Source organism: Penicillium riverlandense (genome assembly GCF_028828495.1).
Source record: "Penicillium riverlandense strain IBT 135883 chromosome Unknown utg000003l_segment0_segment0, whole genome shotgun sequence".
Lineage (NCBI taxonomy): Eukaryota > Fungi > Ascomycota > Eurotiomycetes > Eurotiales > Aspergillaceae > Penicillium > Penicillium riverlandense.
In genome coordinates, this window is record NW_026643196.1 from 3,077,351 (window position 1) to 3,104,536 (window position 27,186).

At 51.6% G+C, this 27,186-nt stretch overlaps 8 protein-coding genes across 8 annotated transcripts; 5 read left to right on the forward strand and 3 right to left on the reverse strand.

Moving 5' to 3' along the window:
• Window positions 1-654: 654 nt before the first annotated feature.
• N7474_004908 (Set1-mediated histone H3-K4 methylation subunit Swd1) lies at window positions 655-2,289 on the reverse strand (the record flags this gene model as incomplete). The annotated part of the gene is made up of 5 exons (XM_057196323.1): window positions 655-1,705; window positions 1,773-1,913; window positions 1,967-2,055; window positions 2,104-2,165; window positions 2,220-2,289. 5 exons carry the CDS (start codon window positions 2,287-2,289, stop codon window positions 655-657), a joined length of 1,413 nt encoding a protein of 470 aa, XP_057053719.1.
• A 682-nt stretch (window positions 2,290-2,971) lies between these two features.
• Window positions 2,972-8,336, forward strand: N7474_004909 (DNA-directed RNA polymerase II subunit RPB1; the record flags this gene model as incomplete). The annotated part of the gene is made up of 3 exons (XM_057196324.1): window positions 2,972-3,311; window positions 3,362-3,432; window positions 3,498-8,336. 3 exons carry the CDS (start codon window positions 2,972-2,974, stop codon window positions 8,334-8,336), a joined length of 5,250 nt encoding a protein of 1,749 aa, XP_057053720.1.
• An 801-nt stretch (window positions 8,337-9,137) lies between these two features.
• N7474_004910 (ubiquitin ligase complex subunit HRD3) lies at window positions 9,138-11,810 on the forward strand (the record flags this gene model as incomplete). Its single annotated transcript, XM_057196325.1, has 3 exons — window positions 9,138-9,177; window positions 9,439-11,364; window positions 11,410-11,810. 3 exons carry the CDS (start codon window positions 9,138-9,140, stop codon window positions 11,808-11,810), a joined length of 2,367 nt encoding a protein of 788 aa, XP_057053721.1.
• A 225-nt stretch (window positions 11,811-12,035) lies between these two features.
• N7474_004911 (putative DNA repair protein Dds20/Mei5) lies at window positions 12,036-12,899 on the forward strand (the record flags this gene model as incomplete). Its single annotated transcript, XM_057196326.1, has 2 exons — window positions 12,036-12,752; window positions 12,810-12,899. 2 exons carry the CDS (start codon window positions 12,036-12,038, stop codon window positions 12,897-12,899), a joined length of 807 nt encoding a protein of 268 aa, XP_057053722.1.
• A 1,855-nt stretch (window positions 12,900-14,754) lies between these two features.
• On the reverse strand, window positions 14,755-17,499 carry N7474_004912 (uncharacterized protein; the record flags this gene model as incomplete). The annotated part of the gene is made up of 1 exon (XM_057196327.1): window positions 14,755-17,499. The coding sequence occupies one exon, from the start codon at window positions 17,497-17,499 to the stop codon at window positions 14,755-14,757; it is 2,745 nt and encodes a 914-aa protein (XP_057053723.1).
• A 689-nt stretch (window positions 17,500-18,188) lies between these two features.
• Window positions 18,189-20,176, forward strand: N7474_004913 (uncharacterized protein; the record flags this gene model as incomplete). Its single annotated transcript, XM_057196328.1, has 3 exons — window positions 18,189-19,277; window positions 19,332-19,739; window positions 19,793-20,176. The coding sequence occupies 3 exons, from the start codon at window positions 18,189-18,191 to the stop codon at window positions 20,174-20,176; spliced, it is 1,881 nt and encodes a 626-aa protein (XP_057053724.1).
• Window positions 20,177-22,051: 1,875 nt separating this feature from the next.
• N7474_004914 (ammonium transporter) lies at window positions 22,052-23,897 on the forward strand (the record flags this gene model as incomplete). Its single annotated transcript, XM_057196329.1, has 7 exons — window positions 22,052-22,086; window positions 22,147-22,251; window positions 22,310-22,337; window positions 22,392-22,717; window positions 22,776-22,861; window positions 22,931-23,350; window positions 23,416-23,897. The coding sequence occupies 7 exons, from the start codon at window positions 22,052-22,054 to the stop codon at window positions 23,895-23,897; spliced, it is 1,482 nt and encodes a 493-aa protein (XP_057053725.1).
• Window positions 23,898-24,550: 653 nt separating this feature from the next.
• N7474_004915 (uncharacterized protein) lies at window positions 24,551-26,590 on the reverse strand (the record flags this gene model as incomplete). Its single annotated transcript, XM_057196330.1, has 1 exon — window positions 24,551-26,590. The coding sequence occupies one exon, from the start codon at window positions 26,588-26,590 to the stop codon at window positions 24,551-24,553; it is 2,040 nt and encodes a 679-aa protein (XP_057053726.1).
• Between the last annotated feature and the right edge of the window lie 596 nt (window positions 26,591-27,186).

Genomic DNA, 27,186 nt, shown 5'->3' on the forward strand with positions numbered 1-27,186 from the left:
CTTTCATGATTTATAACGAACCCACCTGAACACCAAGCTCTCAAAATATTTGTCCACGAATTCCTACCCCATTGCTCTTCTACACAAATCCCCCTTAGATATCAAAGGGCGAAGGACTGGCTCCCAGACAGGGTCCTGACAATTGTGGCAAAAGGAATCAGGAATTATCAGCGGCTGGGCTACGAAACCCAAGCAACCACTCTGAATAACTCTGACTACGTTTACTCGCGACAGCCAGTGAGGAATTTCCAATGGTTTTCCTTGGCAGAGAATGGAACTCACCCATTCACGGCTTGCTTTTTGTGTCTATCGTCTCAAGCATTTCTATGGCGTTGAGTTTGTCTCTGTGTGATATATATACCCAGCTTGTGTCGTCGGGGAGATCTTGTCTTTGCTAGCCAGAGAAATAATCCTGTTTTTGAAATCAGCCGTCCAGTGGTTTACATATATGAAAATGCGGATCTGCTAGATGTAGTTATTCATGGCTCCTGGGATATTCATGTGCAAATATATGCTGTGAACCTCATCCCACCACACCCATCATCACGCCTGTAAAGAGGTTCGAAACGCCAATTGTAGTCAATCATATTCCCACCACCGATCCCTTTTGAACGCCAGTCCATGCAAATAAGATATATCCGAGTTATCGTCCATTCATCTCCGACGTCTGCCCGCGCCACGGACGACGCTGTTAGCATCGGCATCAGCATTCCCAGCGCCGGGGGTACGGCGACGCATAGTCCCCGGGCCAACGGCGATGATATCCTCGCCGCTTTCGCTATCAGAGATGTCCAGCAGGACCGGCATGCGGAAGCTATCCAGCGCGTCGAGATCCGTATACCCCTTGACCGGGTCGAGGGTGATGGCGTCCGGGACCTCGTCCTCCTGGTCCAGACGGCGCTGATGCACCTGCTCGGCCGGGTGGATATCAAACTCATCCTCGCGCTCGACGTACTCGACCTGCTCCTCGACTTCGCCAAAGTCCGGCGCCAGCGCGGACCATTTCTGTGGACTCACGACCGACCATATGTACACGCAGCCGGACTCCAGTCCGCAGGCTACCACCATCGGCCGCGACGGGTGCCATTCTACCACGCCGAGCTCCTCACGCGCGCCTTCGAGGATTTTGACCAGCGACCCATGGCTGCGTTCCCAGACGTAGATGTCCGGGTTCATGAATGTGGTCGCTGTGACGAACTCGCCCGTCGCCGAGAAGGTGACGTGGTTCCAGCTGAGCCGGTTGACCACGTCTTGGAACTTGTGTTCGACCTGTAGCTTGATGCTGGATGGCTCGAGGTCGATGCCTAGCCGTGATAGGTCCGGCATTAGCACCGTGCGGATTACACGATCGGAGCTGTTGACTAGCAGGTCGCGCCCGTTGCTGGCGAGGCGGAGCAGGATCACGACTCCAGCGCATAGTCGCATGGAATGGATCGTTGAGCACGTCTGCGTCTCGATGATGTTGATCCACCCTTTCGAGGACCCCGTAATGATGTGGTTCCCCAGCGCCGTAAAGATCGTTACACAGGTGGACTGTTTTGCATCTTGGGCGGCCTGTCGTGCTGCCACGGCTGGGTCGACATCGTCGCCGTCGGTGGGCTGTGGACGGAGCGGTGCGGAGGGGAGGATGCGCTTGATTGGCTTCGGGGAGGAAACGTCCACGAGGACGGGTTGGTCTTCGAAGAGGGAGGCCACAAAGAGGAGACTGGATGATAATAGAATTAGCTCTGGCTAACGCCCTCGCTCGCTTTCTTGGGGAACGAATATCATACTGGTTGAATGGGTGTAGCTCGGCGATGTACACCGGAGCCTCGAACCGGACTGTGCGCACGCGCGAGCCATCTTTCAAGTCCCACAGGATGCACTTCCAGTCTTGTGAGGAGGTGAGGAGATATCGGCCGTCCCTCGACCAGCTGTCAAGCGTGTCAGAGATTTGATGTTTTCTGTGTACCTACGCCATGCATACCTGATGGACTGGATCTGGCGCGTGTGACCACGCAGCTTGCGGGACACCCCGTTTGTTTCAATGTCAAAGATCGCCACCACACCGTCCACCTGCAACTGGTCAACTCTGCTTCACATTATTTGTAGGAGGGTACGAACTCGTCCGGAGGCCAGGTAGTCGCCCTTGTGATTGAATCGTAGACAAGTCGCATGGCCACTTCCTACATGATCCTAATTAGTAGAGTCTTCTAGTACCATGACTGAGAAATGCATACTCAGCTTCTCTGTCAAGCTGTCTGGGTAGTCCTGCGCCAGGACAAACGGATCAATGAGCGACAGATTCATTGTGCTGAGGATTTCCCAGCCTGAGAGAAAGGCCAGGCTATTCGCTGGGCGTGAAGCATCCAGCAGTCTGGGTATTCACTGGTGGCAGGGGCAACAACAGAACACTAACACAATCAGAGCAGAGTGAATAATGGTGAATGATTGAATGGCAGAAAGAAGTGAATGACAGGCGGTGAACCCGGTACCCCTTTAAAACGCCCGCCCCTTCGCGTCTCACCGCCCAACTCTGAGTGCAGAATAAACAGCGCTAAGAAAACTCGAGCCCAATCGCGGGTGAGGCAACCTCGCTCTCTCCCTTTCATCCTCCCGACACCCAACCCTCCCCCATCGTCCTCCCATCCAAGAATATCGCGTCTTGCATCGCGATATCTCTTCAGGAGCCAGGAAATACGCCAAGATTGACTGCGCGCCCTTTTTCTCTCCTTTTCCAGGGCTTCGTGACGTCCGGGGACTCCAGGTCGCCTGGGCGCCCTCGTGGCAAGGGCTGCCAAAGGCCTAGCCAGCCAGCTGCTTCCACACCACCTTCGTTTCCATCGTCGCTTCAGGTGATTCTTGACCTTCCGGCCTTCAAGAACCCCTTATCCTTCTTTTTTTGCGATTTTGCGAACCCAGACCCCTTCGTTTCCGTCCGAGCCGACCGACTGTGACGAGTCCGATTTTCACGCGACAACAGACCGCCACCATGTCGAACGTTTTCTTCCCCTACTCCAAGGCGCCGCTGCGCACCGTTAAGGAGATTCAGTTTGGCCTCTTTGCCCCGGAGGAAATCAAGCGCATGAGTGTTGTCCATATCGAGTACCCCGAGACCCTGGTTGGTAACCCAAGGAAACACGACGCCACCGCAGCGAGACTGACCGCATCCCAGGATGATCAACGCCAGCGACCACGAACCAAGGGCATCAACGACCCGCGCTTGGGCACGATCGACCGCCAGTACAACTGCGAGACTTGCGAGGAAGGCCCCAAGGAATGCCCTGGGCATTTCGGCCACATCGAACTCGCTTCTCCTGTTTTCCACATTGGTATGCCATCGTCTTCCTTGATATCTATTTGCTGATGCTAACTTCCCCAGGTTTCCTGACCAAGATCAAGAAGCTGCTGGAGACTGTGTGCCACAACTGTGGAAAGATCAAAGCCAACACGGTTAGTCATCCCTTTTGGGATGGCAAATCTTGAAAGGCGATTTTGCTGACACTACTTACATCCAGGCCGATTCCAAGTTCTTGGAAGCTCTTCGGATGCGTGACCCGAAACGCCGCTTCGACCATATTTGGAGACTCTCCAAGGATGTGTTGATCTGCGAAGCCGATCCTCCTCCGGACGACGATGAATTCTCGAAGGACTCGCAGAAGGGACGCTCTCACGGTGGGTGCGGCAACGCCCAGCCGACGGTGCGCAAGGAAGGAATCACCCTGGTTGGCACCTGGAAGCCTACCAAGAGCATGATGGAGGAAGAGATGGCACAGCCCGAGAAGAAGGTCATCACTCCTGCGATGGCCCTCCAGATCTTCCGGAACATCTCCCACGAGGATGTCCGTATCATGGGCCTGAGCAATGACTATGCTCGCCCCGAATGGATGATCCTCACGGTTCTCCCCGTTCCTCCCCCAACTGTCCGACCCAGCGTTGTCATGGGTGCCACTAGTGGCGCTCGCGGTGAAGATGATCTGACCTACAAGCTTGCGGAAATCGTGCGCGCCAACCAAAACGTCCAGCGATGCGAACAGGAAGGCGCCCCGGAACATGTCGTGCGCGAATTCGAGTCTCTGCTTCAGTACCACATCGCCACGTACATGGACAATGATATCGCCGGTCAACCCAAGGCCATGCAGAAGGGGAACCGCCCTGTCAAGGCTCTGCGTAGCCGTCTCAAGGGTAAGGAAGGTCGTCTGCGCCAGAACTTGATGGGCAAGCGTGTGGACTTCTCAGCGCGTACTGTCATCACTGGTGACCCGAATCTTTCGCTGGACGAGGTCGGTGTGCCCATCTCGACTGCCAAAATCCTGACATATCCGGAGGTGGTGACTCCGTACAACATCGAGAAGCTGCAGTGGCTGGTTTCCAACGGACCCAACTTGCACCCTGGTGCCAGGTACATTGTTCGGGATAACGGCGAACGCATTGACCTTCGTCATGCGAAGCGTGCCGGTACCCAGCAACTGCTGTATGGCTGGAAAGTCGAACGCCACCTCGATGACGGGGATGTGATTCTGTTCAACCGTCAACCTTCGCTTCACAAGGAATCCATGATGGGCCACCGTGTCCGCGTCATGCCGTTCTCCACGTTCCGAATGAATCTTTCCGTCACTTCCCCTTACAACGCTGATTTCGATGGTGATGAAATGAACTTGCACGTCCCGCAGGGCGAGGAGTCTCGTGCAGAGCTTTCCGAGCTCGCCTTGGTTCCCAAGAACATCGTGTCCCCTCAACGGAATGGTCCTCTCATGGGTATTGTGCAGGATACCCTCTGCGGTGTCTACAAGATCTGCCGCCGCGATACCTTCCTTTCTAAGGAACAGGTCATGAACATCATGCTGTGGGTTCCGGATTGGGATGGCGTCATCCCTCCACCCGCTATTCTGAAACCGCGTCCGCGGTGGACTGGAAAGCAGATGATCAGCATGGCATTCCCGTCTGGTCTCAACTTGCTGCGTGTCGAAAAGGACAACTCTCCCCTCTCCGAGAAGTTCAGTCCGCTTACTGACGGTGGCCTCCTTATTCACGGTGGCCAGCTGATGTACGGAATGCTTTCCAAGAAGACGGTCGGCGCGAGCGGCGGAGGTGTCATCCACACCATCTTCAATGAGTACGGACCGGACACTGCTGTCAACTTCTTCAACGGCACACAGACTATCGTCAACTACTGGCTGTTGCACAACGGTTTCAGTATCGGTATCGGTGATACGATCCCCGACTACAACACGATCCAAAAGATCGAGGAGGCTGTGCGTGAGCGGAAGAAGGAAGTCGAGTCGATCACTGCCAGTGCGACTGAAAATACCTTGGAGGCTCTGCCTGGTATGAACGTGCGTGAGACTTTCGAGAGCAAGGTCTCGCGTGCTCTGAACAATGCCCGTGATGAAGCTGGTGCTGCGACCGAGAAGAGTTTGAAGGATCTGAACAATGGCATTCAGATGGCGCGCTCCGGTTCCAAGGGTTCCACCATCAACATCTCACAGATGACTGCCGTGGTCGGACAACAGTCCGTGGAGGGCAAGCGTATTCCCTTCGGGTTCAAGTACCGCACTCTACCGCACTTCACCAAGGACGACTACTCGCCCGAGTCCCGTGGTTTCGTCGAGAACTCGTATCTCCGTGGTCTGACCCCGACCGAATTCTTCTTCCACGCTATGGCTGGTCGAGAAGGTCTCATCGATACAGCTGTCAAGACAGCCGAGACTGGTTACATTCAGCGTAAGCTGGTCAAGGCCCTCGAAGAAGTCATGGTTAAATACGACGGAACCGTGCGCAACTCCCTGGGTGATGTCATTCAGTTCATCTACGGTGAAGATGGTCTGGATGGCGCGCACATTGAGAACCAGCGTGTCGACGTTATCCGATGCTCCGATGAAAAGTTCAGAGACCGCTTCCGCGTGGATGTCATGGATCCGGAGCGATCTCTCGGCCCGGAGGTGTTGGAGCAGTCGACCGAAATTGCGGGCGACATTGAGGTTCAGAAATACCTTGACGAAGAATGGGAGGCGCTCCTTAAGGACCGTGCGTTCCTACGCACCGTGGCCAAGGAGGACGAAGAAATGATGCAGCTCCCGATCAACATCCAGAGAATCCTGGAGATGGCCCGCTCGACTTTCCGAATCCGCGAAGGCACCATCAGTGACCTGCATCCCGCCGAGGTTATTCCTCAGGTCCAGGCTCTGCTTGATCGTTTGCTGGTTGTCCGTGGTAACGACGAAATCTCGCGTGAAGCCCAGGATAATGCGACTCTTCTGTTCAAGGCGCAACTTCGCAGCCGACTTGCCTTCCGGCGACTGGTTACCGAGTACTCTCTCAACAAGCTTGCTTTCCAGCACGTGCTTGGTGCTGTTGAGAACCGCTTCGCTCGTGCGGGGGCTAACCCTGGTGAAATGGTCGGTGTCCTTGCAGCTCAGTCGATTGGTGAGCCCGCTACTCAGATGACTCTCAACACCTTCCACTTTGCTGGTGTCTCGTCCAAGAACGTCACGCTTGGTGTGCCGCGTCTCAAGGAAATTCTCAACGTCGCCACGAACATCAAGACCCCGTCCATGACTGTTTACCAGCAAGGTGCGAAGACCTATGATAAGGAGGGTGCGAAGCAACTGCGCAGCGTCGTCGAGCACACTAGTTTGCGCTCTGTCACGCAGGCCACGGAGATCTACTACGATCCCGACATTCAGACCACTGTCATCGAAAACGATCGGGATATGGTCGAGTCATACTTCATCATTCCCGAGGACGCTGCCGATAATGCATCGCAGCAGTCCAGGTGGTTACTTCGTATCGTCCTTAGCCGCCCCAAACTGCTTGACAAGGGTCTTACGGTGCAAGACGTTGCCACCAAGATCAAGCAGGCTTACCCGAGGGATATCGCCGTCATCTTCAGTGACAACAACGCTGATGAGCAGGTTATTCGTATTCGTCAGATCCAGGACTACAAGGACGACGAAGACGATGATGTCGAATACGACGTCACCCTCAAGAAGCTTGAGCAGCACCTTCTCGATACTTTGACCCTTCGTGGTGTTCCTGGTGTTGAGCGTGCCTTCATCAATGAGAAGAGCAAGGTGCGCGTTCTGGAGGACGGTACGCTTATCGCGAGCAAATCCGATCCCCTTTGCAAGGAATGGGTCCTCGAGACCAGTGGTTCATCTCTGGGTGCGGTGCTTGCGATCCCTGGTGTGGATTCCACGCGCACATACTCCAACCAGTTCATTGAGATCTTTGAAGTGTTTGGTATCGAGGCTGCCCGTACCGCCGTGCTTCGGGAGTTGACCCAGGTGCTTGCCTTTGACGGTTCCTATGTCAACCATCGTCACTTGGCCCTTTTGGTCGATGTGATGACCGTGCGCGGCTACCTGACCCCTGTTACTCGTCATGGTATCAACCGCGCAGACAATGGTGCATTGATGCGCTGCTCGTTCGAAGAGACTGTGGAGATTCTCTTGGAGGCTGCCGCTTTCGGAGAGCTCGACGACTGCCGTGGTGTGTCGGAGAACCTGATCCTTGGTCAAATGGCGCCCGCTGGAACGGGAGAGTTCGATGTTTATTTGGACCAGACTCTGCTCAACACGGTTGTCTCGAACAACGCACGCTTCGGTCTCATGGGAGCGATCGGTGCCAAGGATGCCATCATTCCCGATGGTGCTGCCACTCAGTACGACTCTGCTTCGCCCATGGCAAGCACTCCCTACATGGCCGATGGCGACCCGGATGCCAGCTTCTCGCCCATCCGGCAGGCCGAGTCTCAGGCTCCTGGTGGATTCACCGACTATCAGCCTTCTGGTGGCTTCGGTGGATTCAGCCCGGGTGCTCGCAGCCCTGGCGGCTATTCTCCGAGCAGCCCGTTCAACACCAGCCCTACTTCGCCAGGCTACTCTCCTTCGTCGAGCTACTCCCCGACTTCTCCTGGAATGGGCATGACGAGCCCGCGCTTCATGACTTCGCCTGGGTTCTCGCCTGCCAGCCCGTCGTTTGCGCCGACGTCCCCGGCCTACTCGCCCACTTCGCCAGCCTATGGCCAGGCGTCGCCCACTTCGCCGTCGTACTCTCCGACGTCGCCTGGGTTCTCGCCCACTTCGCCCAACTACAGTCCTACGTCGCCCAGCTTTAGCCCGACCTCGCCAGCTTTCAGCCCGACGTCCCCCAGCTACAGTCCCACCAGTCCTGCGATTGGTGGTGCTGGCCGCGGACTGTCCCCTACCTCCCCTACTTCTCCCAAGTACACGCCAACCTCTCCTGGTTGGTCTCCTACGAGCCCCCAGTCTTACTCGCCTACTTCTCCCAACTTTTCTGGTTCGCCGACGTCTCCGGGATACAGCCCGACCTCTCCGGCTTACAGTCCTACGTAAGTTTTCTTGTCGCTGAATACCAGACAGAAAGTATTTTCTAACAGCCACACAGGTCGCCGCGTCAGTGAAGCAGGGCCAGACATGGCTAGCCAGCCCCCGGCTCGTGCTGTACCATTGTACTATCATACCCGCGTTTTGACAAACCACAAAAAACATCTTGCGCTCGACATCTCGGAATTGGATGGTCATCTTTCTCTCACGATCTGGGGGTCTATCACCCATTCGATTGTATCTGTTTTTCTGGCACAGCTTCAGCCTTTACTTTTTATTATTTCCGCCCCGAGATGCACCCTTTGAGTTTCAGTTGTACCCATTTTCCGAAATTGCGAACGACTTGTGTTAACCCCTTCCCTTTCCAGGGTCTGCGGTGCGGGCTTCCCCCAAGACTGATCGAGGGGGACTTCTGCCACTGCTGGCCTATGATTTTTGCATGGAGAGCGCATCGGGGTTGAGTGTATTTTCAGTGATTTCCTCAGTTCTGTACACAGATTCGCTCAACGGAGTAGAATAAAAGAACGTTAATTTTTTTTATCGCCTTCCATGTTATTGATTGCCCGGTAGATATCGCTGTATGCAAGTAGTAGTCTTGTGTGGTTCTTATAGTTGTACTGTTGAGGCGGGCCAAGATCGGCGAAATGAAGCTCCGTCGAGCCAAGTGGCCGTTCGTTCTACATCACGGGCAACGGCTCCCAACACCTTTCCTCGTCATGCCAGCTGTCCCGCTCTGACCCTCCTTTTTGAGCTCTCGGGAGTCGCAATGCGCCTCTTACAGCTGCTACACTCTGACATATCGCAGCCATCATGAGAACACCGTTTTCTCACTTCCTGCCGCTGGCCCTACGTAAGATCATCTCTCCGCGCCATCTGCTATCGCGACAGGCACTGACCCCTTTTCAGTGCTATCACAGACCATAGCAGCTGGGTCAAGCCAGCTTCCAGCAGATGAATTTACTACGACCGCTATCGTCGACAATGGCGATCAACTTGTTTCCCAGTCTCCGCTCGGCGAGGCTCATCAAGCTCGCCCCATTAGCCGTGAGTAGACCCGGTCAAGATTGTCACTGGTAGGGTGTTTGCTGATACTTTTATTTTTCATCTACAGCACGAGTCGAGAACGCGTGGAAAACCCTCCGAGCTGCAAAAGTCACAACTGTCAGAACCGAAAAGCCGACCGGCCTACTCGGCAATGCCCTACATTACGGCCGTCAAGCATTTCGCATACTATTTCTAAACGGCCCATCACCCGATAAGGCCAGTCGCAAGGTCCAGCCCGATGTCGCGCGAGCGGTGGAGGAGTTGAAGAAGGCCGCTGACGAGGATGCTGATCCGGACGCAATGTTCCTGCTGGCGGAGATGAACTTCCATGGCAACTTCACCTACCCACGCGACTTCCATGAAGCCTTCCACTGGTATAATGATCTGGCGTGGCTGAACGGGAATACCACGGCTCAGTACATGGTCGGATTCATGTACGCGACGGGCGTCGGAAACGCGGTCGAACGAGACCAGGCCAAGGCGCTGATGTACCATGTGTTTGCAGCAGAAGGCGGCAACACACGCTCGGAGATGACGCTGGGTTATCGCTACCACGCAGGTATCGGCACTCCCAAGGACTGCGATCACGCGCTCCATTACTACAAAAAGGTGGCGGACAAGGCAATCGAGTACTACCGGTCTGGTCCACCAGGCGGCCACTCCATGGGTAGAGAGTCCTATCGTTGGGCCGATGACGAGGGCGGTGTCTACGGCGAAGGCGCCAGCGTTTCGAGCTCTGGGCGAAATGCGCGGGACGCGTCCCAGTCCACCGAAGCCAGTCTGGAAGATGTGCTGGAATTTTACGACCTCATGTCGCGTAAGGGTGAGCTGAAGGCCACCTTTGGTCTGGGGAAGATGAATTATGACGGCGCACGTGGCTTGCCTCGCAATTTCCGTCTAGCCATGCGGTATTTCAAGACCGTGGCTAAGAAGTACTGGAACAAAGACGGGTCTGTCAATCCGAACCATCAGGCTGGCCTCGATAAGCTGGCTGCTAAGGCGGCGGGTTATATTGGTCTGATGTACCTTCGTGGAGAGGGTGTGGACCAGAGCTTCACCACTGCCCTATCCTGGTTCAAGCGTGGCGTGGTGAACGGAGATGCCCTGTGCCAGCACGAGATGGGACTAATGTATCTCCACGGATATGGAGTTCCACAGGACGCATTTAAAGCGGCGAATTATTTCAAAGCGGCAGCAGAGCAGGACCTTCCCGCGGCCGAGACCCGCCTGGGTGCGCTCTTCTTAGACCAAGGGGATGTGGCCACCGCAGCGCGCTATTTCGAGTTGGCTGCCACTTGGGGCTCGATGGAGGCCTTCTACTACCTCGCGGAGATGTCAAACCTTGGCATCGGGAGGCAGCGACACTGCGGCGTGGCCGCAGCCTATTACAAGATCGTCGCCGAACGGGCCGAGCTTCTTCACTCGTCCTTTCAAGAGTCGAATGCTGCTTACGAGGCCGGCGACAAGGAAGGCGCTCTCATTCCGGCCATGATGGCCGCGGAGCAAGGATACGAGCATGCGCAGGCCAATGTGGCACATCTCCTTGATGAGCAGCGGTCCCTGCTGTCGCTGAGCTCGATCCTACCTTGGGCCCAGAAGACGCGGTCATCATTGCTCCACAACGCAGCGCTCGCGCTGATCTACTGGACTCGGTCTGCGAAGCAATCCAACATCGACTCGTTGGTCAAGATGGGTGACTATTACCTGTCTGGCAACGGCATTACTGCCGACGCAGACAAGGCCTCTACCTGCTATCACAATGCCGCGGAAGCCCATCACAGCGCACAAGCTTACTGGAATCTGGGCTGGATGCACGAGAACGGCGTCGCTGTTGACCAGGATTTCTACATGGCCAAGCGTTACTACGACTTAGCGTTGGAGACGAATCGCGAAGCCTATCTGCCCGTGAAGCTTAGTCTGCTCAAGCTTCGCATCCGAGGATACTGGAATCGCATTACGAATGGAGACATCAACCCTATCCGTGAGGACGAGAGTAAGTAAAACTAGTCCCTTCTTTGGATCTCCATACTGATAGCAGTGCCAGACCAAAGACCGCGACGAACCTTCAAGGAATGGATTACAACCTTCATCGAAAACGACGCAGAGGAGTACTATGGTGATCTCTACGATCAGCAAGCCGCAGAAGATGAAGACTTCCCGGGTTCGCGTCCACTGGAGTCGGATAGTCGTCACGAGGATGGATACTACGATGACCTGGATTTTGATATCGACGAGGGCATGCTTGAGGGTTTACTGATTGTCGGACTGGCGGCGGTTCTCATGGTGCTTGTCTACATGCGACAGCAGCAGCAGCGGCGCAACCAGGCCCAGAACCAGAACGACAACAACGCGAACGCGAACCAGAACGACCGAGGCGTGTTCCCTCGGCCTGAAGACCCGGAATTTCGCCAGTGGGTTGCTGGTGGAGTGGGCCATTGATGTATAGTGAGTCGTGTATTGCATTTTGGAGTCGCCTGTCATTTGGTATACAATTGTAGATATGATACTGTCTTGCTTGTTCTCTCCTCCGGCCCGTAGTATAGTGAAGGCGTGGTGAGGGTGGCCACTTTGCGAGGATCCATCCCATCTCTTCCCATGGCTTCGTCTCCCACCATTTGCACCCAACACACACCCACCCCCAACTGACCGTTCATCGTACTCATCATGTCTGACCCCGACACGCACCGTACGCAAAAGCGCCGTCGCCTGGACGCAGCATCTACGCTCTCCAAGCCATTCAAATCACCTCTGCGCCGCCGAACGACCGCATCCAGCGAGAACGTTCCCTCAACGACAGAGCCAACTACACCCGAGGCAACCAAGCACAAGAACGAATCACTCTTGAATCCAGCTCCCACGCCAGGTAATTCAAGCCCGATCCTCAAATCATCCCTTCCAGCATCCGGCTCCCCTATTCGCAAACGCAAGCCCGCAATCATGACCCTTAGCACACCCACCACATCCCCTCTCACAGACCCCAAAGTCCTCGAGCTACAGAAGAAACAGCGCACTCTCCGGACTCGCATCGGATCTCTCCGCTCTGAAATCGATACCGCACGCCAGGCTCTACGGATTGAGTCCTCAAGCAAAGGCGCAGATTTGGAAGCTTTGATCTTCAAATGGCGTTTCATCAGCCAGGAAGCAGCCGATGAGGTCTTCCTTGGTGCTCGGGACCGCGTCGCGCGTATGGGTGGTCTAGGTGTCTGGCAAGAGCGCTCGAAGCGTGATAATGCACCGTGGGATGATTCGGAGCAGCAGAAGAATGAGGACGGCGGTGAAGGGGACAGCTACAGTGGAGATATGGAGTATGATGGAGATATGGATGTAGATTCTCCGCAGAAGGGGGTTTCGGAGAAGCAGGACTCTGTCCAGGATGATGAGGTCAGTAATCTTTTGGTTACTTGGAGATGGAGTCGTTGCTAATTGATGCCGGGATAGGAATTTACAATGGCGTTCATGCTCAAGATGCTCCATGTCGAGGCTGCGACTATTGGGTTTGATGTTTCCGGTCAGAAGTGGATTCGTTGATTCTATGCCGGGATCTAAGAGTTTGATCATGCTTGAAACGGGGTTGATTTGAGCACGTCTTACTATTACGGGTACCGGCGTCAGTTTAGTTATCCTCTGGTCTATGCAGGGAAGTGCAAAACCAGCTTCACCGTTTTACACTGTTCTAATTCCGGGGTCCACTGCTAGTCCAGAAATTAAGTGCCGCTCAGTGGACCAAGGTATTTTTTATACATTTTATCTTATCATTCCCAGTCAAAATGCAATAGTGTATTGTATCCAAGAATGAAGATCTAGTAAGGTTAAGTGCAAGCCTAGCTTCACCGATTCACGCTTTTTCATTCTTTGTGTTCCTCCCTTGCGAGGCCGCTAGCTTGAAAGCAATTTTCGTTTATAGATCCATTCCGAATATCCACTTCTATTAACTAAATGTCATCTTTCCACGCAAAATATTGATATGAAAGATAAACTGTAAATATTGCCACCAAGAACGCTCCCAGGCCAAAAGCTGACGAGTTATCTGACGTGACTGCTGCGTAGACGAATACGCTGACACCAACTGCCAAGAGAATCACGAGTATCGATGGCAAAATGAAGACCCAATTCAGACTCTCATTCATACGGATGCCCCATCCGATGACATGCCGGTTATTTCCGGGTAGTCGGACCAATGGGTCTCGGAGTTTTTTGGGAATCATAGTCGTCCAAAACCTGTCAGTGTGGGGTCCCGGTTTTAGCAGGTGTCGCAACGGAATACGGAACAATTCAACGTCTTCCATTGGTACTGGTTCGTAGAGATATCTTCTTGTCCTGACCTCAACTTCTGGGGGAAATTCTCTCATCTTGAACCATGAAGGACAACACGACATTCCAATAGGGATCAGTGAAAACTGTGTGAGAGAGAGAGAATGAGCTCATCCATCGCTCGATCTTTATAAGTACCGACTGCAGAAATGTTATACACGTACTCGGACAAAATCTCCAGATTCGACTTTGAGGATATGCATTTCAGGGAGGCTAGGGAAGAGTGTCGAAGGAAAATGAAAGAGCTTCGCTAATGATGGGAGTCGTGGTAACCACATTGAAAGTGCGCGAAGGAAGTTGCAAGCGCGCAATGGAACGATCATTGAAAGCCTGAACCCGTGCTCACGACAAAGTGTCTGGTATTCTTGATGTATTTGCTGAAAAAAATATTGGTCATTGGTTAGAGAACTCACTTCGACATGGACCAAGACAGTTGAGCCTTTTGTGTTCATGCACAAGAGAACGAATTGAGAATCCTGATCCTGGGATGTCGTGCAGCAAGTCTGGGTATCTTCAGTCTGAATGGACGGAGATGAGCCATGATGTAGGGCCTCCATGTTTAGAATATTTTGGCTGGCCATGCTTGAACTCAAGCTGGGATTCAAATGCGCTTGAGGCGGAGGTTCTAAACGACTCGAACTAGATGAAATATGTGGTGTAGTGTTAACGGCAGCGACGCTATCAAGGAGTTTTCGCCGGAACCTCTCAATTCCACCCACGGATAGCTCTCTAACATCGAGGTATGAAAATTCTCCACAGCCCTGGAACATATCAACGCTGTCTCAACTGTAAAAGCAACAGAACTCACGCATATATACGAAATTCGTTGGTAACCAGCTGCTGGTGGGGCGAAGATGTTCATAAACCGAAGCCACCAGGACGACAATCTGGTCGTTTTACCTGTATCTGTAGATTCGGTCGCAAATTTCTCCATGGAGCTGTTACCACTTTTCAGAAGCTGAGTAGAGCCGACAGAATACATTTCTAACGGCCCAGGTTCAGCAGTATTGTCAAATCCGCAATCTAAAATAATATTAACGAAAATAAAGAGCAGACGTTCCGACATCGACATCTAACCTTGTGCGATGTTCAGGTTTGAGGTACTGTCGATTTTGTGGACTGCAAGAGGCTCCTCAATCTTCTCATTCAAACCCTTGCGGCTATCCTTCCGTTTGACTTCTAGCCATTCCCGGAATTCTTGGCGCAGCCCGGGAAATGCTTTTGTTGATACCATAAACACTTTCACCTCTTCAAGGGTCCCAAGAGAGCTTTCATGACCGTTTCCTGAACTAGTCGAATCGCTGTCCGTTGACGACTCGTTGGCATCCGCATTCGAATACGGACGACCCCCCGTTTGTGACGCTATCCACGCGTTGACTTGAGCCGACTTCGATACCAGTTTCTTTCCTATAAGAAGTCCGCTGCTACCTTGCATGAGCGCTATGCGAAGTTGAGCTGATGTCTGCCGCGCAGACAGCCGAACAAATTGTGCCGCTTGACGTTGAATTTCATTTGATGCTTCGCCATTTAAGCGTCGCCCATAATTTCTTAGGATCCGGGCAAAGTTTCTTTGAAATCTATCAGGGCCAACTTTCGAGATGGCTATTGGATATAGAAGCTTCAACTCGTCGTCATTCAGAAGTAAATTGGTTAGCTCAGATATAGCGATGGAGGTGATTTCGCCCTGGGATGATTGAGAAGACTGAAACGATTCTGTAGAGAAGATGCTTTCGATGTCACTTGGGTTGTACGCTGAGTTCTCGTTATCATATTCAGTCTCGCAGTCTCCACTCTCCTGCCTTTCACACTCAATGCGTTTGTTGAGTAGTCGATTTAAAATCTGACTATACGTTCCACGCTGCTTAGACTCCTCAGTGAGCTGTGGAAGGATCTTGGTAAGGCTATCCACGGGGTCAATATGAGGATTCTCGAGGAAACGGCACACAAGAACGGCGCAAATGAATGACGGAACCGAGAATGTTATAATTGAGTGAATAACATTGTTTCCAGGCCAGTCCCGAGAAATATGTCTCTCGAGTCGGATCTTCGCAAATCGGTCCTTTAGGAATAAAGATATATCATTTTCCATCGCTTTCTTGGAGATCTCATGGAAAGTTAGGCCCTGATAATCATTATTCGCGATGTTCTGAAATCCGAGGCGAATTGGCAGCTCAGGTCTGCTTGTCAAGAATACTCGTAGCCGAACAACGCGTGCCTTCTGTAACAAAGGCAGTAGCCGGATTATGTTTAGTACATCTTCATCATGTTTGCATTCATCCAAAGCGTCAATCACAATCACAGCGATTTGAGGTTGCTGGCTGAATTGGTCAAGATTGAGAAGCGGTTGAAGGAGTAATTTGTCAAACTGCTCGCTAAGCGATTTTGAGGCAACGTCAGGATCGTCACTGAGCGTCTTCCGGACGCCAGTAATCAGCCCAGGGCACTTGAGCACTAGTTGCCTTACGAGTGTCGGGAACAGTTTTGTGGCATTCCCTCGATCACCTTCACCCCCTTTGAAGAAAAAGCTTGCTCCTAGTTGATTGGTTTCCTTGAGCAACTTTGCCACAGTCCGAGATATTGTGGATTTCCCTGTTCCAGCCATCCCATTTAACCAAAATAGGCACTTTCCGCCTGGTGAGGAAACCCATTCTTCTATCTGTTGAAGGAGCTCGGTTCTCGTACCCGGAAGACACTCGGCTTCATTTTGGTCCAGGTATGAGCCATACTCGGCTCCACTTGCAAGGGGCAGTTCATCGGGCAGTTTATCAAAGGCTAAATTCTGATCGAGTCGATCTGTAGTTCGAGCCATAAGGTCGACACGTGGCCTAATGATCTCTATAATCCTCTCTTCTCGCTCTAGTTGTTGAGGAGCAATTTCGCATAGAAGATCCTTAGCATATGCTGCTGCGACGATTGCCGCATACCCTTGCCATTCTTTATTCTTGTGTGAATCGGAGTAGTCGCAGATACCGCGGATCACAAGGCATGGGAAATGTTTCATTAGCCCAGCCGCTTCCATTTCAAAGCACAAGACACCCATTTCCGCAGCAAGTTTATCGCGGATCAGAGCATCCTTTATTAGCTGATTGGCAGATGCGATTAAACCATAGTGAATCGCCGGGTTGTCTTCACCCTCAGAGCGTGGATATCGCAAGACTAAGCTAGTTGAATCATCTCCGCAATCTCTAGTGCAATTTGATCCAACTTCAGGTGAAGGTGGATGGACGACCTGACTCTGGTAAAGTCGGTCACTTTCTCGATCTGGTCGCTTGTATCTCTTCCGTAGCCGTGGCTGTTCCCTAAGAGCGTGACGTACTAACTCTTTAAGTTGATGACCCTTTATCTCATACTGGGCCTGAAGCCTGTTAACCGCTGCGCGGAGAACGATAGGGGGCTGATCATGAAAGCTCGTAGGATAGAAGCTTTGGCCTTCTATAGTTTTACCGAAATCGTACTGAATGACGCTACTTTGGTCATTAAGGGGAAGGCTAACCACAATATCACCAAGTCGAATGTCATTCTTTGGGCTCGGCGCTCCGCCACCGATGCCGACCATTAGACAGATTCGAACATTAGGGAAGCTTTGTAACATGTCTCTGGCGACTCGCGCTGCTGAGGAGGTACCGTATGAATCCAAAGGTAGAGCGGAAATAACCACATTGTGTATTCCTATTCTGCCTAGAGTATACTTGTTTTCGTTGTGAGACGGCAAGTATTTCGGGCCTTCATGCTGTTCATCGAGAAAGGCTTGGGCGGCAACATATTCAGTGGTGATAGCGCAAATCCAGCCAACAGTGTAGTTTTTTGGATCGGACATGCCAAAGTAAGACAGCGTGTCAACAAAATAACGTCGGCGGGGTAAGACTGAGAAGGGTCTGAACTCTTCTGGTGATGATTGCTTTCTCTCTGGGAGGTAGGAACGCGGGGCAGATGTCCCTCAGCCCCATCTCATCACGTGAAATGAATCTTACCGTCGATGTCGAGCTGAAGAAGGGGTATTTTACCACTAGGACAGGGTGATTCAGCGTCTACCCACTCTCTCTTAGGTTTTGTATGGTAAATGGGGTAACCTGCGGCGTAACATGCCAACACTAGGCCCTGAGGCTATGAGACACTCTCAACAGCGATCTCTTAGATAGTTCTTCAACCAATCATCTCAATTGGTTCCCTCAGTACTAGTGCGTACGGATATCCTGCGATCCGACAATAAATCAACGGGTACAAATCATGGTCCACTGAAATGCACACATTTTCCTAAATAGCGCCTTGGCAGTGGAGTCCATAATCAATATGTGAGTGCGTAGTGGTGAAGCTGGTTTTGCACTTACCTGTAACTACTTACTCAACAGAGGCCTGTACTAATTATGTGTCGTGCCCCATATCTTTCTTATCTTTCTGTGGGGCGAACCGCAATCCTATCTCGGGCTAGTTCCGAACCTTCTTCTTCGGATACCCCAACTTTGTTCCGTAAACTCCCCGCTCACCCGCCTCACTAGCAACCCTCGCATGTCTCGACCCTCCAAGAACGCGAGAAATATAGCCTGTGCCCGCTGTTTCCGCCTCAAACGAAAATGTGACCACGTCAAACCCGTCTGTGGCGAATGTCGCCGCAAAGGCGCGGAATGCCTGCCGGCCAAGTCCCGCCTGACGGGCGAGAGTGTCACCATCCCGTTGGAATACCTCAAGCAGCTAGAAGAGAGAGTGGCTGAACTCGATGCGGGATCGGTCGGGACCATGTGCGATGCGGCTGTGCAGACGGATGCGGTGGTGGATGGTGAAGTTTCGCGCTCGCAATCGCAATCACCTGTCAGTGCTTTGCGCATACCGTGGAATACATCTCCAGATGCTCCTCCCAGCTGGAATGGTGACTCTGAAAATGACGGCGCATTGGTCCTTATACCTGAATCCTATCCCCGCCGAGGATCGCGACACTCCTCACCATTTGCAGACGCATTTTCGCTGCTAGATGACACTGCAATCGACTTTCCTTACATAGACACAGGATCATTGTATCCCACCATGAACGGCGACGACCCTTGGCTGCTTGAGCTCTACTCAAACCTCTATTTCAGCATTTCCAACCGAGAATGGCCTTTTCTGAACGAAAGCGCCTGGAAGTCCTGGCATAGCGACTGGTTAACAACGGGACAAGACGAAGACTGGAGAGGATACTTTCTGCAAATGGTCTATGCCATTGGCGCATCCCTCTGCAGCACTCTCCAGCGAGATCCCACGCACTCAACTCGCTCAAAAGAACTTTACTCCTCCGCCATGAGATTCTACCCGCATGTCGTCGCACAATCCTCCACCGTCCTGCAGATCCAAGCATCCATTCTTATGATACTTTATACTATGCATTCTCCATCGATTGAAGAAATGACCACGAGTGTGTCTTCAGTGATGCCATTCTGCACGGCTGCAATTGCCGAAATCCGCAAGTATGCGTCTGCGGGCCGGGACAGCACGACCATCATGTCCGGATCGGATGAGTCTCTGGCGGAGAGCATGTTTATTACCTGCTACATGCTGAATGAGATTGTCGTCTCTGGATGGGATAGGCCTGTCTCAGCTGCCTATAGGGCTGTGGACGACGATGTTAGTTGTGTCCCTTGAGGATGCTGCCAGGAAGCTACTGACACCATCATCTAGATGCGTATTTTGGGAGACGCGGTTCAGCCCCCAGACAACTCAAACCCAGCCCTCAGCCACTTATTCCGACTACGAAAGATCCAAGCAAATATTAGAAGATTACGGGAAAACCAGCCGCGCCGCTGTTTGCTGGAAAATGATGACCACAGTTCTTCTATCAAATCTGCGTTGGATGTCTGGCGGCAGGATATACCGCGTTATGGAAGTGAAATTGGGCCATGTGGCTACCTTCACCCCGTCTGGATGGCGAAATTATATGATTATAGTGTTCTTATCCTCATGGAAGAGAAGAGAGACTTCCTTGAGCACGATGGCACGGAAGACATCCTGTCTGCTATCGTAGAGGTTTGTCTGAGTTTCCGGCGTTTGCAGGAAGAGGGCCATGTTATGTGCTATACTTGGTCTGCAGTAAGTGAAGTCCGGCCTACAAGAATAGCCATCATTACTGACTTTGGGTTCAGCTCGTGTTCCAGTTCCGGGCGGGTATCATGCTCCTTTACATTGTCTGGTCGACAACGCGGCAAAAAGCCCACATTGAATCTTATTCTTTAGAGGCCATTCCCGCTTGTGCAACGACCTTGTCTTGTTTTGCAAATCGCTGGGCCGATGCATTGCCATATACGAAGCTCTTCGACTTCTTACATCAGAAGGTGCTGGACAGTACCAGCGCGGATATGTACGACACTAGAGCCTCAGTCTCGATTGAAGACGCGGAGTTTTACCTGGAGCAATTGAAAAAGAGGTACCTCCACCGGGCTGTCCTGGATATGATTGAGGAGATGATGTACGGAGAGTTTCTACAGATTACAGAGATATCAGATGTTCCGATAGATATCGTATCATAATGTCTAACATTGACATTTTTGGTTCTATATCTCCATTGTGAAAGGCTATTGTATGTATAGATGAGCACGGGAATATCTCATGGCTTGACCTTAGGGATGTGGTGCATGTTATAAATTGAATAATTACACTAATACTGTAAATGGAACTTGAAATCGCCAGATGATATCAAATGTATGCTCCTGTAAAAGAGTACATCTAACTGTTGCATCTGAAGTGGGAGGATCAATTTTCCATATTCAAGTAGGCGAACCAGTCGAACTGTTTTGCATCACGATTTCAGGTTGATGGCGCCGGCTCTTCAAAGTATTGTCCATTTCGAAGTGAGACCCTAGTAAAGTGAAGAAGCCAAAGATCAGCCGACTGAAAATATAAGACAGACGATATTGTCAAAGAGTGCTTAAGAAAAGCAGCACTGTCATTTACCTCCGAATATTGCCCGCACCACCAATACCAAAGCTCATATATCCACCCTGTTCCTTTGCAGGACCCCGCCCTCGTGATCGAGATCTCATGTTAGCTCGAGGCAAAGATAAATACTCTCCATTACAAATATTGTCGGAAAGTAGTCTCCATCTATCTTCACTCCCAATATCTCCGTCAAGGTCGGCACCTTGTAGCCTGAACCAGCCACGACGTTTCCAAAATCTGAACATTGTGGCACCATGCTAGTATCAAGCAAATCTCTAATGTGGTTTAGAGGATCTATTATTCCCTTAGTTTTGCCAAGCCAGTAGGCCCTGGACTTACCTCTTGTGAATTCACCTAGCGCCTGGGTCTTTCTCGGTACGTAGGACTTATGGTGCACAAGACTTGGACGGATCAGAAAGGAACCCACCGTTGCTTGGCATTACCCCAGATTAATATGCCCGATCCCCCCACCACCCCACACTTCATCTACAGTCCATCCTTTCATTATCACTTTCCTTATTGGTACATATGAGTGACTTTATTCGCGAGGAGTCATTCTTCCGATTTGGCAGTTGCCTGATTGGTAGACTCAGCCACGATAGCACTCAATTACCATCATCTGATCGATTTTGTCGCACGTTGTAACTCAGATAGAATAGAGGGCAAGAAATATGATATACAAAATACAAACATACGGAAGATAAGACGACGGAAGCTGATTGATCTGCTGCGGACTAGGCTTGGATGGCGTAAATACAGCGACTTAGGACTAAGCGATTACAGGAATGCACGTCGATTATCAGCGTCATCAGCCAAGCCCCCTTGAAATTATGGGACAGATTTGAACCAGTAACGAAGGATCTGAGAGACTTATCTCCACACCCGGGGGTTAAGCTTTCTGAGAAGCTTGCGAGGGAAGAGGCGGGGGATACCTCGGGTGGGGACTGATAAGGCTTGTCGTAACTACCAAGGTATAAGAAACCTAAAATAGTAATGGTATTGACAGAGATAGCACAATTTTGACGAATCACCATTCTGTTGCTCGGAATTTTCAGGTGTCATAGTGTGATTAGTGATATCGATATCTACGCGGGGTACCCTTTCCATTGGCTCTGAAGACATGTTTTCGTCTTATCTCTCGCAATCCCTATGTTTGAGAGCGCGTGATGTAGATGGACTGATCATGAGTGGCTGGCACAGTGATTAAGAAGATGCAAAAAGCCGATGAAATGCCTGCCGATTTTAGAATGCCATAGGACTAAATAAAAGGGAGTTAATGGTCCGATCTAGATCGTTTAAAAGGTCTGAGCAGGGCTCAAACTCGATTTTCAATTTCTGGTCGCTCCAACAGCTGTCCTGTATTTATACATACGATCGACGCCTGTGGATGCATATTCTACCCGAGTGCACTACATGCTGTTCCCGGATATATTGCCTCTGAATTAATATTTCTCTATTCCTCAACAATGTCTGCCACAGCATTAACCAATCCAGCTCCAGAGTACGTTCTGACCTATGTGGGTATAAATGCTTATAGGTGACTTTATTGACCATCATACAGCTGGCTCAACAAGGGAGACCAGGCCTGGCAGTTAACGGCTGGTACACTAGTCGCTCTTCAGTCAATTCCGGGGCTTGCGATTCTCTATGCGGGGTTTGTTAAGAAGTAAGTTTTCTTGTGCAATGCTTCACTATCACGAGTTAACGATGTTCAATTTATATAGGAAATGGGCCATTAATTCCGCGTTCATGGTACACTCGTTACTCAACCATTTCAATTGATACCACTATTCTGACTAAGGTCAGGTATTCTACGCTTTCTCCGCTACACTTGTGTGCTGGGTTATTTGGGCATACAAAATGGCTTTCGGCAAGCAATGGGGCAACTTCCCGTTGGTTGGAACTCCCGGTCCCGTGTTAACCATGCAACAAAACCTGGCACAAGCGGCCTTACCAGCCGCAGATATCACAGTAAATTTCAACTTGTCAACTATGATCTACTTCCAGTTCGTCTTCGCGGCTATCACAGTCATAATTTTGGGAGGATCCCTGTTAGGGCGAATAAATCTTTTGGCATGGATGGTGTTTGTGCCCCTTTGGATCACACTGAGTTATACCGTTGGGGCATTTAGGTTTGTCATCTAGCACAAGTTATGGCGTGTGGAATGTGTTAACTGATGACTCTCGCAGTCTTTGGGGTGGTGGCTTTCTCAGCAAGATGGGAGTCCTAGACTATTCAGGCGGATACGTCATCCATTTGAGCTCTGGTACTGCTGGTAAGCCAGGGAAAAGATATCAAATACCTTCAAACTAAAGCTTTTTCTAACACCATGTCTGATTAATAGGGTTTACCGCTGCCTACTGGGTAGGCCCACGCTTGCAACGCGATAAGGACTCCTTCTTCCCTAACAATATTCTTCTCATGCTGGTCGGCGCGGGGATCCTCTGGGTATGCTGGAATGGTTTCAATGGAGGTGACCCCTATGCGGCAAGTCCTGACGCCGGCGTTGCCGTTCTCAACACCAATATCTGTACCGCCATGAGTCTACTCGTTTGGACTTCCCTGGACTTTATCTTCTTCAAGAAGCCATCCGTCATAGGTGCCGTTCAAGGCGAAATCACTGGTCTTGTGGCAATCACTCCCGCTGCTGGCTTTGTCGCAGGGTGGGGAGCTGTCATTATTGGAGTATGCTCAGGTTCGATCCCTTGGATATCAATGAACGTTCTAGGGAGAATGAAATGGATGAAGAAGGTTGATGACGTTAGTAAGTAGCCCCAGAGCTGAAATTCCCATGAATGGTTAACCTAACTGAGCCATTTTCTGTTCCAGTGGGAGTTGTTCATACACATATGGTCGCCGGATTCCTCGGTGGTTTCCTCACAGGTATCTTTGCTACTATTGATGGATGTGCAGCATTTGGTCTTACAAATCCCGGTGGCGCGATCGAAGGTAATGGGAGGCAGGTATGGCTGCAGATTGTGGGTGCCCTATTCATCATTGGCCTCAATATGTTCATGACGACGTTGATCTGCGTTTTCATTCAATATGTCTTACGCATACCGTTGCGTATGAGTGACCAAAAACTGCTTGTTGGTGATGATGCAGTCCATGGCGAAGAGGCCTATGCCTTGTTTTTCGAGGGCGAGAGGAGCCACCTCAGCCTAAATGCCAATGGGCTAGAGAGTGGCCACATTATCGACAGCCAAAGCATGGGAAACGCAGAGGGTAGTGGTCATGGAACACCTTCAGGAGATACCACAAATGGGGCAACAAAGCTGAGTGAAGGCGAACAGGAATCAGGGAACAAGTGACAGCTTATTTTAATTCGAATGGAAGAACGAAAAAAAAAAAAAAAAAGAAATCTAACACATACAACTGAAGCCGTGACCAGCGGGGCAATTATGGAAAAGTTTTCTATATACCCCTCATTTATGAAATGATCTATCCCATATCGTCCTGGACATTCAACAACTTTTGATTCTATATTTCCATTGTGAAAGATTGTTGTATGTACAGATGAGCACTGGAATATTCCCATGGGTTTGCTCTAGGAGTGTGGGTGCATGTTATAATTGAATAGTTAACTACTAATAATAACACGATAGTAATACACTAATTGCTTAAGAGACAATCCGTCGCTTCAGGAAGACATGAAGCCTCTTCGGAGCCTCAATTGTGACTCCGCACGCAAGGAATACTTACAAAGCCTTCGGTTCCATTATCGTCTGACCGCATAGAGACAGGATTTCCTGCTCCTCCTAGCTTTGTATCTTACGATGATGAATTGAGAGCCACTATTCAATGAGAAGCATGAATGTATCCTAGTGCCCAGTTAAACTCCAAGCATGCTTTAACGAACGGATTATGCAAGGCCGCACATAGAATTTAACTTCGGACGACTGGTAGATACGTAGTTATCAAGAGACTGATTGCAAGTTCCGAGGAATATGCCCCAACTAGTATATTACAGAAGAATCAACTTGCCCGTTGCAAGGCCAGCATCTGTATGCGCCGTAATAGTCACAATCGTCTGCTTCAGCGCAGGACTGGCCCAGCGTTCCCAGCTCGCATCGCGTTCCGAGATAGGGTACGAGGTGACGAGAGACCATCCATCACCCTCGACAGCCACTTGGACAGGCTTCCCATTAACAAAGCACGAAAGCCTCTTTAACTGCGCACCACCCAGCTTCAAAGACCCCTGCACCTGCACAGCAACTTCAGACCCATGAATATTCTTCACCTGGGACTCAACCACCAGTTCCGGAGGATTCTGTGCTGGCAATACCCGAGGAGTCCCGCCAATCTCAAAACAATCCGAGTCCAGCCCCGGAACTAGAGGCGGCAGCACACGATTCTTCGTAGCAGCCTCAAACGCAAATCCATAGCGCAGAAGACTATTGTCGTCGTACGCCTTGCCCGCAAATGTAAGATTCACCGGCATCCCCGTATCCTCCATGACGCCCATCGGCACAGAAATAGTCGGCACACCGAGATGGCGAATAGGTCTGTTCCCATTCGAGTACTTGACCCCATTACTCCACGCAAATCGCGACGCTATCTCGTCCACATCCGCATTCGCAGCACCAACATCACCATTCGCGGGGAAGACCACGGCATCTAGACCGAGCCGATCCATCCATTGCTCCAGTGTCACCTTTCGCGCGTTCTCGAGGGCTTGGATAGCCTGCCGAATACCAGGGATCTCATGGATGGATGGAGCCTTGCGAGACGGATACCGCACCATCTCGTCCCATTTCAATGCGTTCGCTGCGTCGGGCGTTCCTGCCAAAGAACCCGGTGCCGGTGGGAAGATCGTGGCTGGATCAACGTGCGCTAGGGACTGGAGGCCCTCTTGTGCGTTTGTGGCTAGGAAGTCATCCCATGCGTGCGCGACCAGCTCGCATCGTTCTGTGGCAGGCCAGCCATCCGGTAAGCCTGCGACGGTGACGAGCTGGCCGTTCATCGCATTGGATTCATAGGTTGTCACAAGCGGGAAACCGTCTGTCTCGATAATCTCCGCACCGCATGCTTCCAGGGCTCGTCGGGCTTGTTGCCAGAGCTTGATGATAGAGGGCCGGGTGGTAATTCGGCTCACAGCCTGCAGGGAGGAATCATCGCCTCCGATATACATTGATGGGACGCCGATGCGCTTACCGCGGAGTGAGTTAGTGTCTTGTAGCATCGAAAAGGACTGTGGTCGGAGGGTGGTGATTGAAGGCAGCTGGACGATGGTCTGCTCATTGTAAAAGTCGCCCCGTGGTGACTGATCGGAGGTAGCCAGGACATCCAGGATGAGAAGCAGATCTGCCATGGTGCGGGTATGCGGCACCAAGACATCGCATGTCGGATAGAGTGGCCACACGCCGCGTAGCGGAAGCAAGCCCTTTGAGGGCGTGTAGGCGACGACAGCATTGTTTGAGGCCGGGGAGCGGCCGGAGGAAACTGTCTCAGAGCCGAGAGAGAAGGCACACATATTAGACGCAGTCGCGACGGCGGATCCATTCGACGAGCCGGATGCGTACGCTGCAGCCAGGTATGCGCTGTTGTAGGGACTCTCAGCACGCCCGTAGCATCCACGCTGCATCCCTCCGTATGCCATGGCCGGCATATTAGTACGTCCCAGAAGCACCGCACCAGCTTCCCGCAGGACCTGGACGCACGCCGCATCCTCGGTAGCAACTAGCTTCTCGAACGCGGGCGAGCCGCTAGCAACCGTCATCCCCTTTACCTTGATACTATCTTTGACAAGGTAGGGGATGCCTTCCAACAGACGCGGCGGAAGGCCCGATGCGCGCCTGGCGTCTGAAGCGGCCGCCTCGTCGAAGACATTTGGGTTGATAATCGGAATGGCGCTGAGCTTTGGTCCGTTGGCGTCGTAAACGCTGATGCGACGTAGGTAGCGCGAAACTAGGTCGACGCTGCTTAGCCATCCTGAAGAGAGCGCATCTTGGAGCTCCGAGATGCTTGCGTCGAGCAGGGTGAACTTGTCTCCCTGTTGTGCCATGTTTTCTGGTATACTTGTTAGCCGTCGCTGTTAGACTTGGTAGGTTGATGGGGCGTGTGAACCTACTCTTTGGTGATTAGATGCTTTCTGGGACGACGTGGGCTTCCAAGACAGGGTTGAGTGTTCGTGCAAGTCTTATAGCAGCTTCTCGCCAGCTCAGTTCCCCCGACCTGGGACCGAGGTGGACCGGTGATCGTCGGCGGACTTTTGTCCGCTGGTGTCCGCCGCTGGTCTGTTCCGGGGGCTGGTCATACAAGTTACTAAGCCCTGGAGTGGAGACCGCCACGATCTATGTATGAGGGGTACCGATGGACAGGGACTTAAAATTATTTCACTGAAATTCGTATGCAAGTTTAAACCTTATAGACTTCAATGTAAGTAGTTCAAGGATAGTTTTAGTCTCCTCCGGGCCGGCGCTCATCGGCGGGCTCGAGTCCGCTGCTATCAATCGACGTCCGACAACGCAAGCTGATAACTTATTTGCAGTATGCACGGAGCGTATTATCGCGGCAATGATAGCAGGATTTCCTAAAGAATATATAACCAATATGACAGACCATATGAAGCGAGCCATCGTGAATGGCATGTGGCTTGCG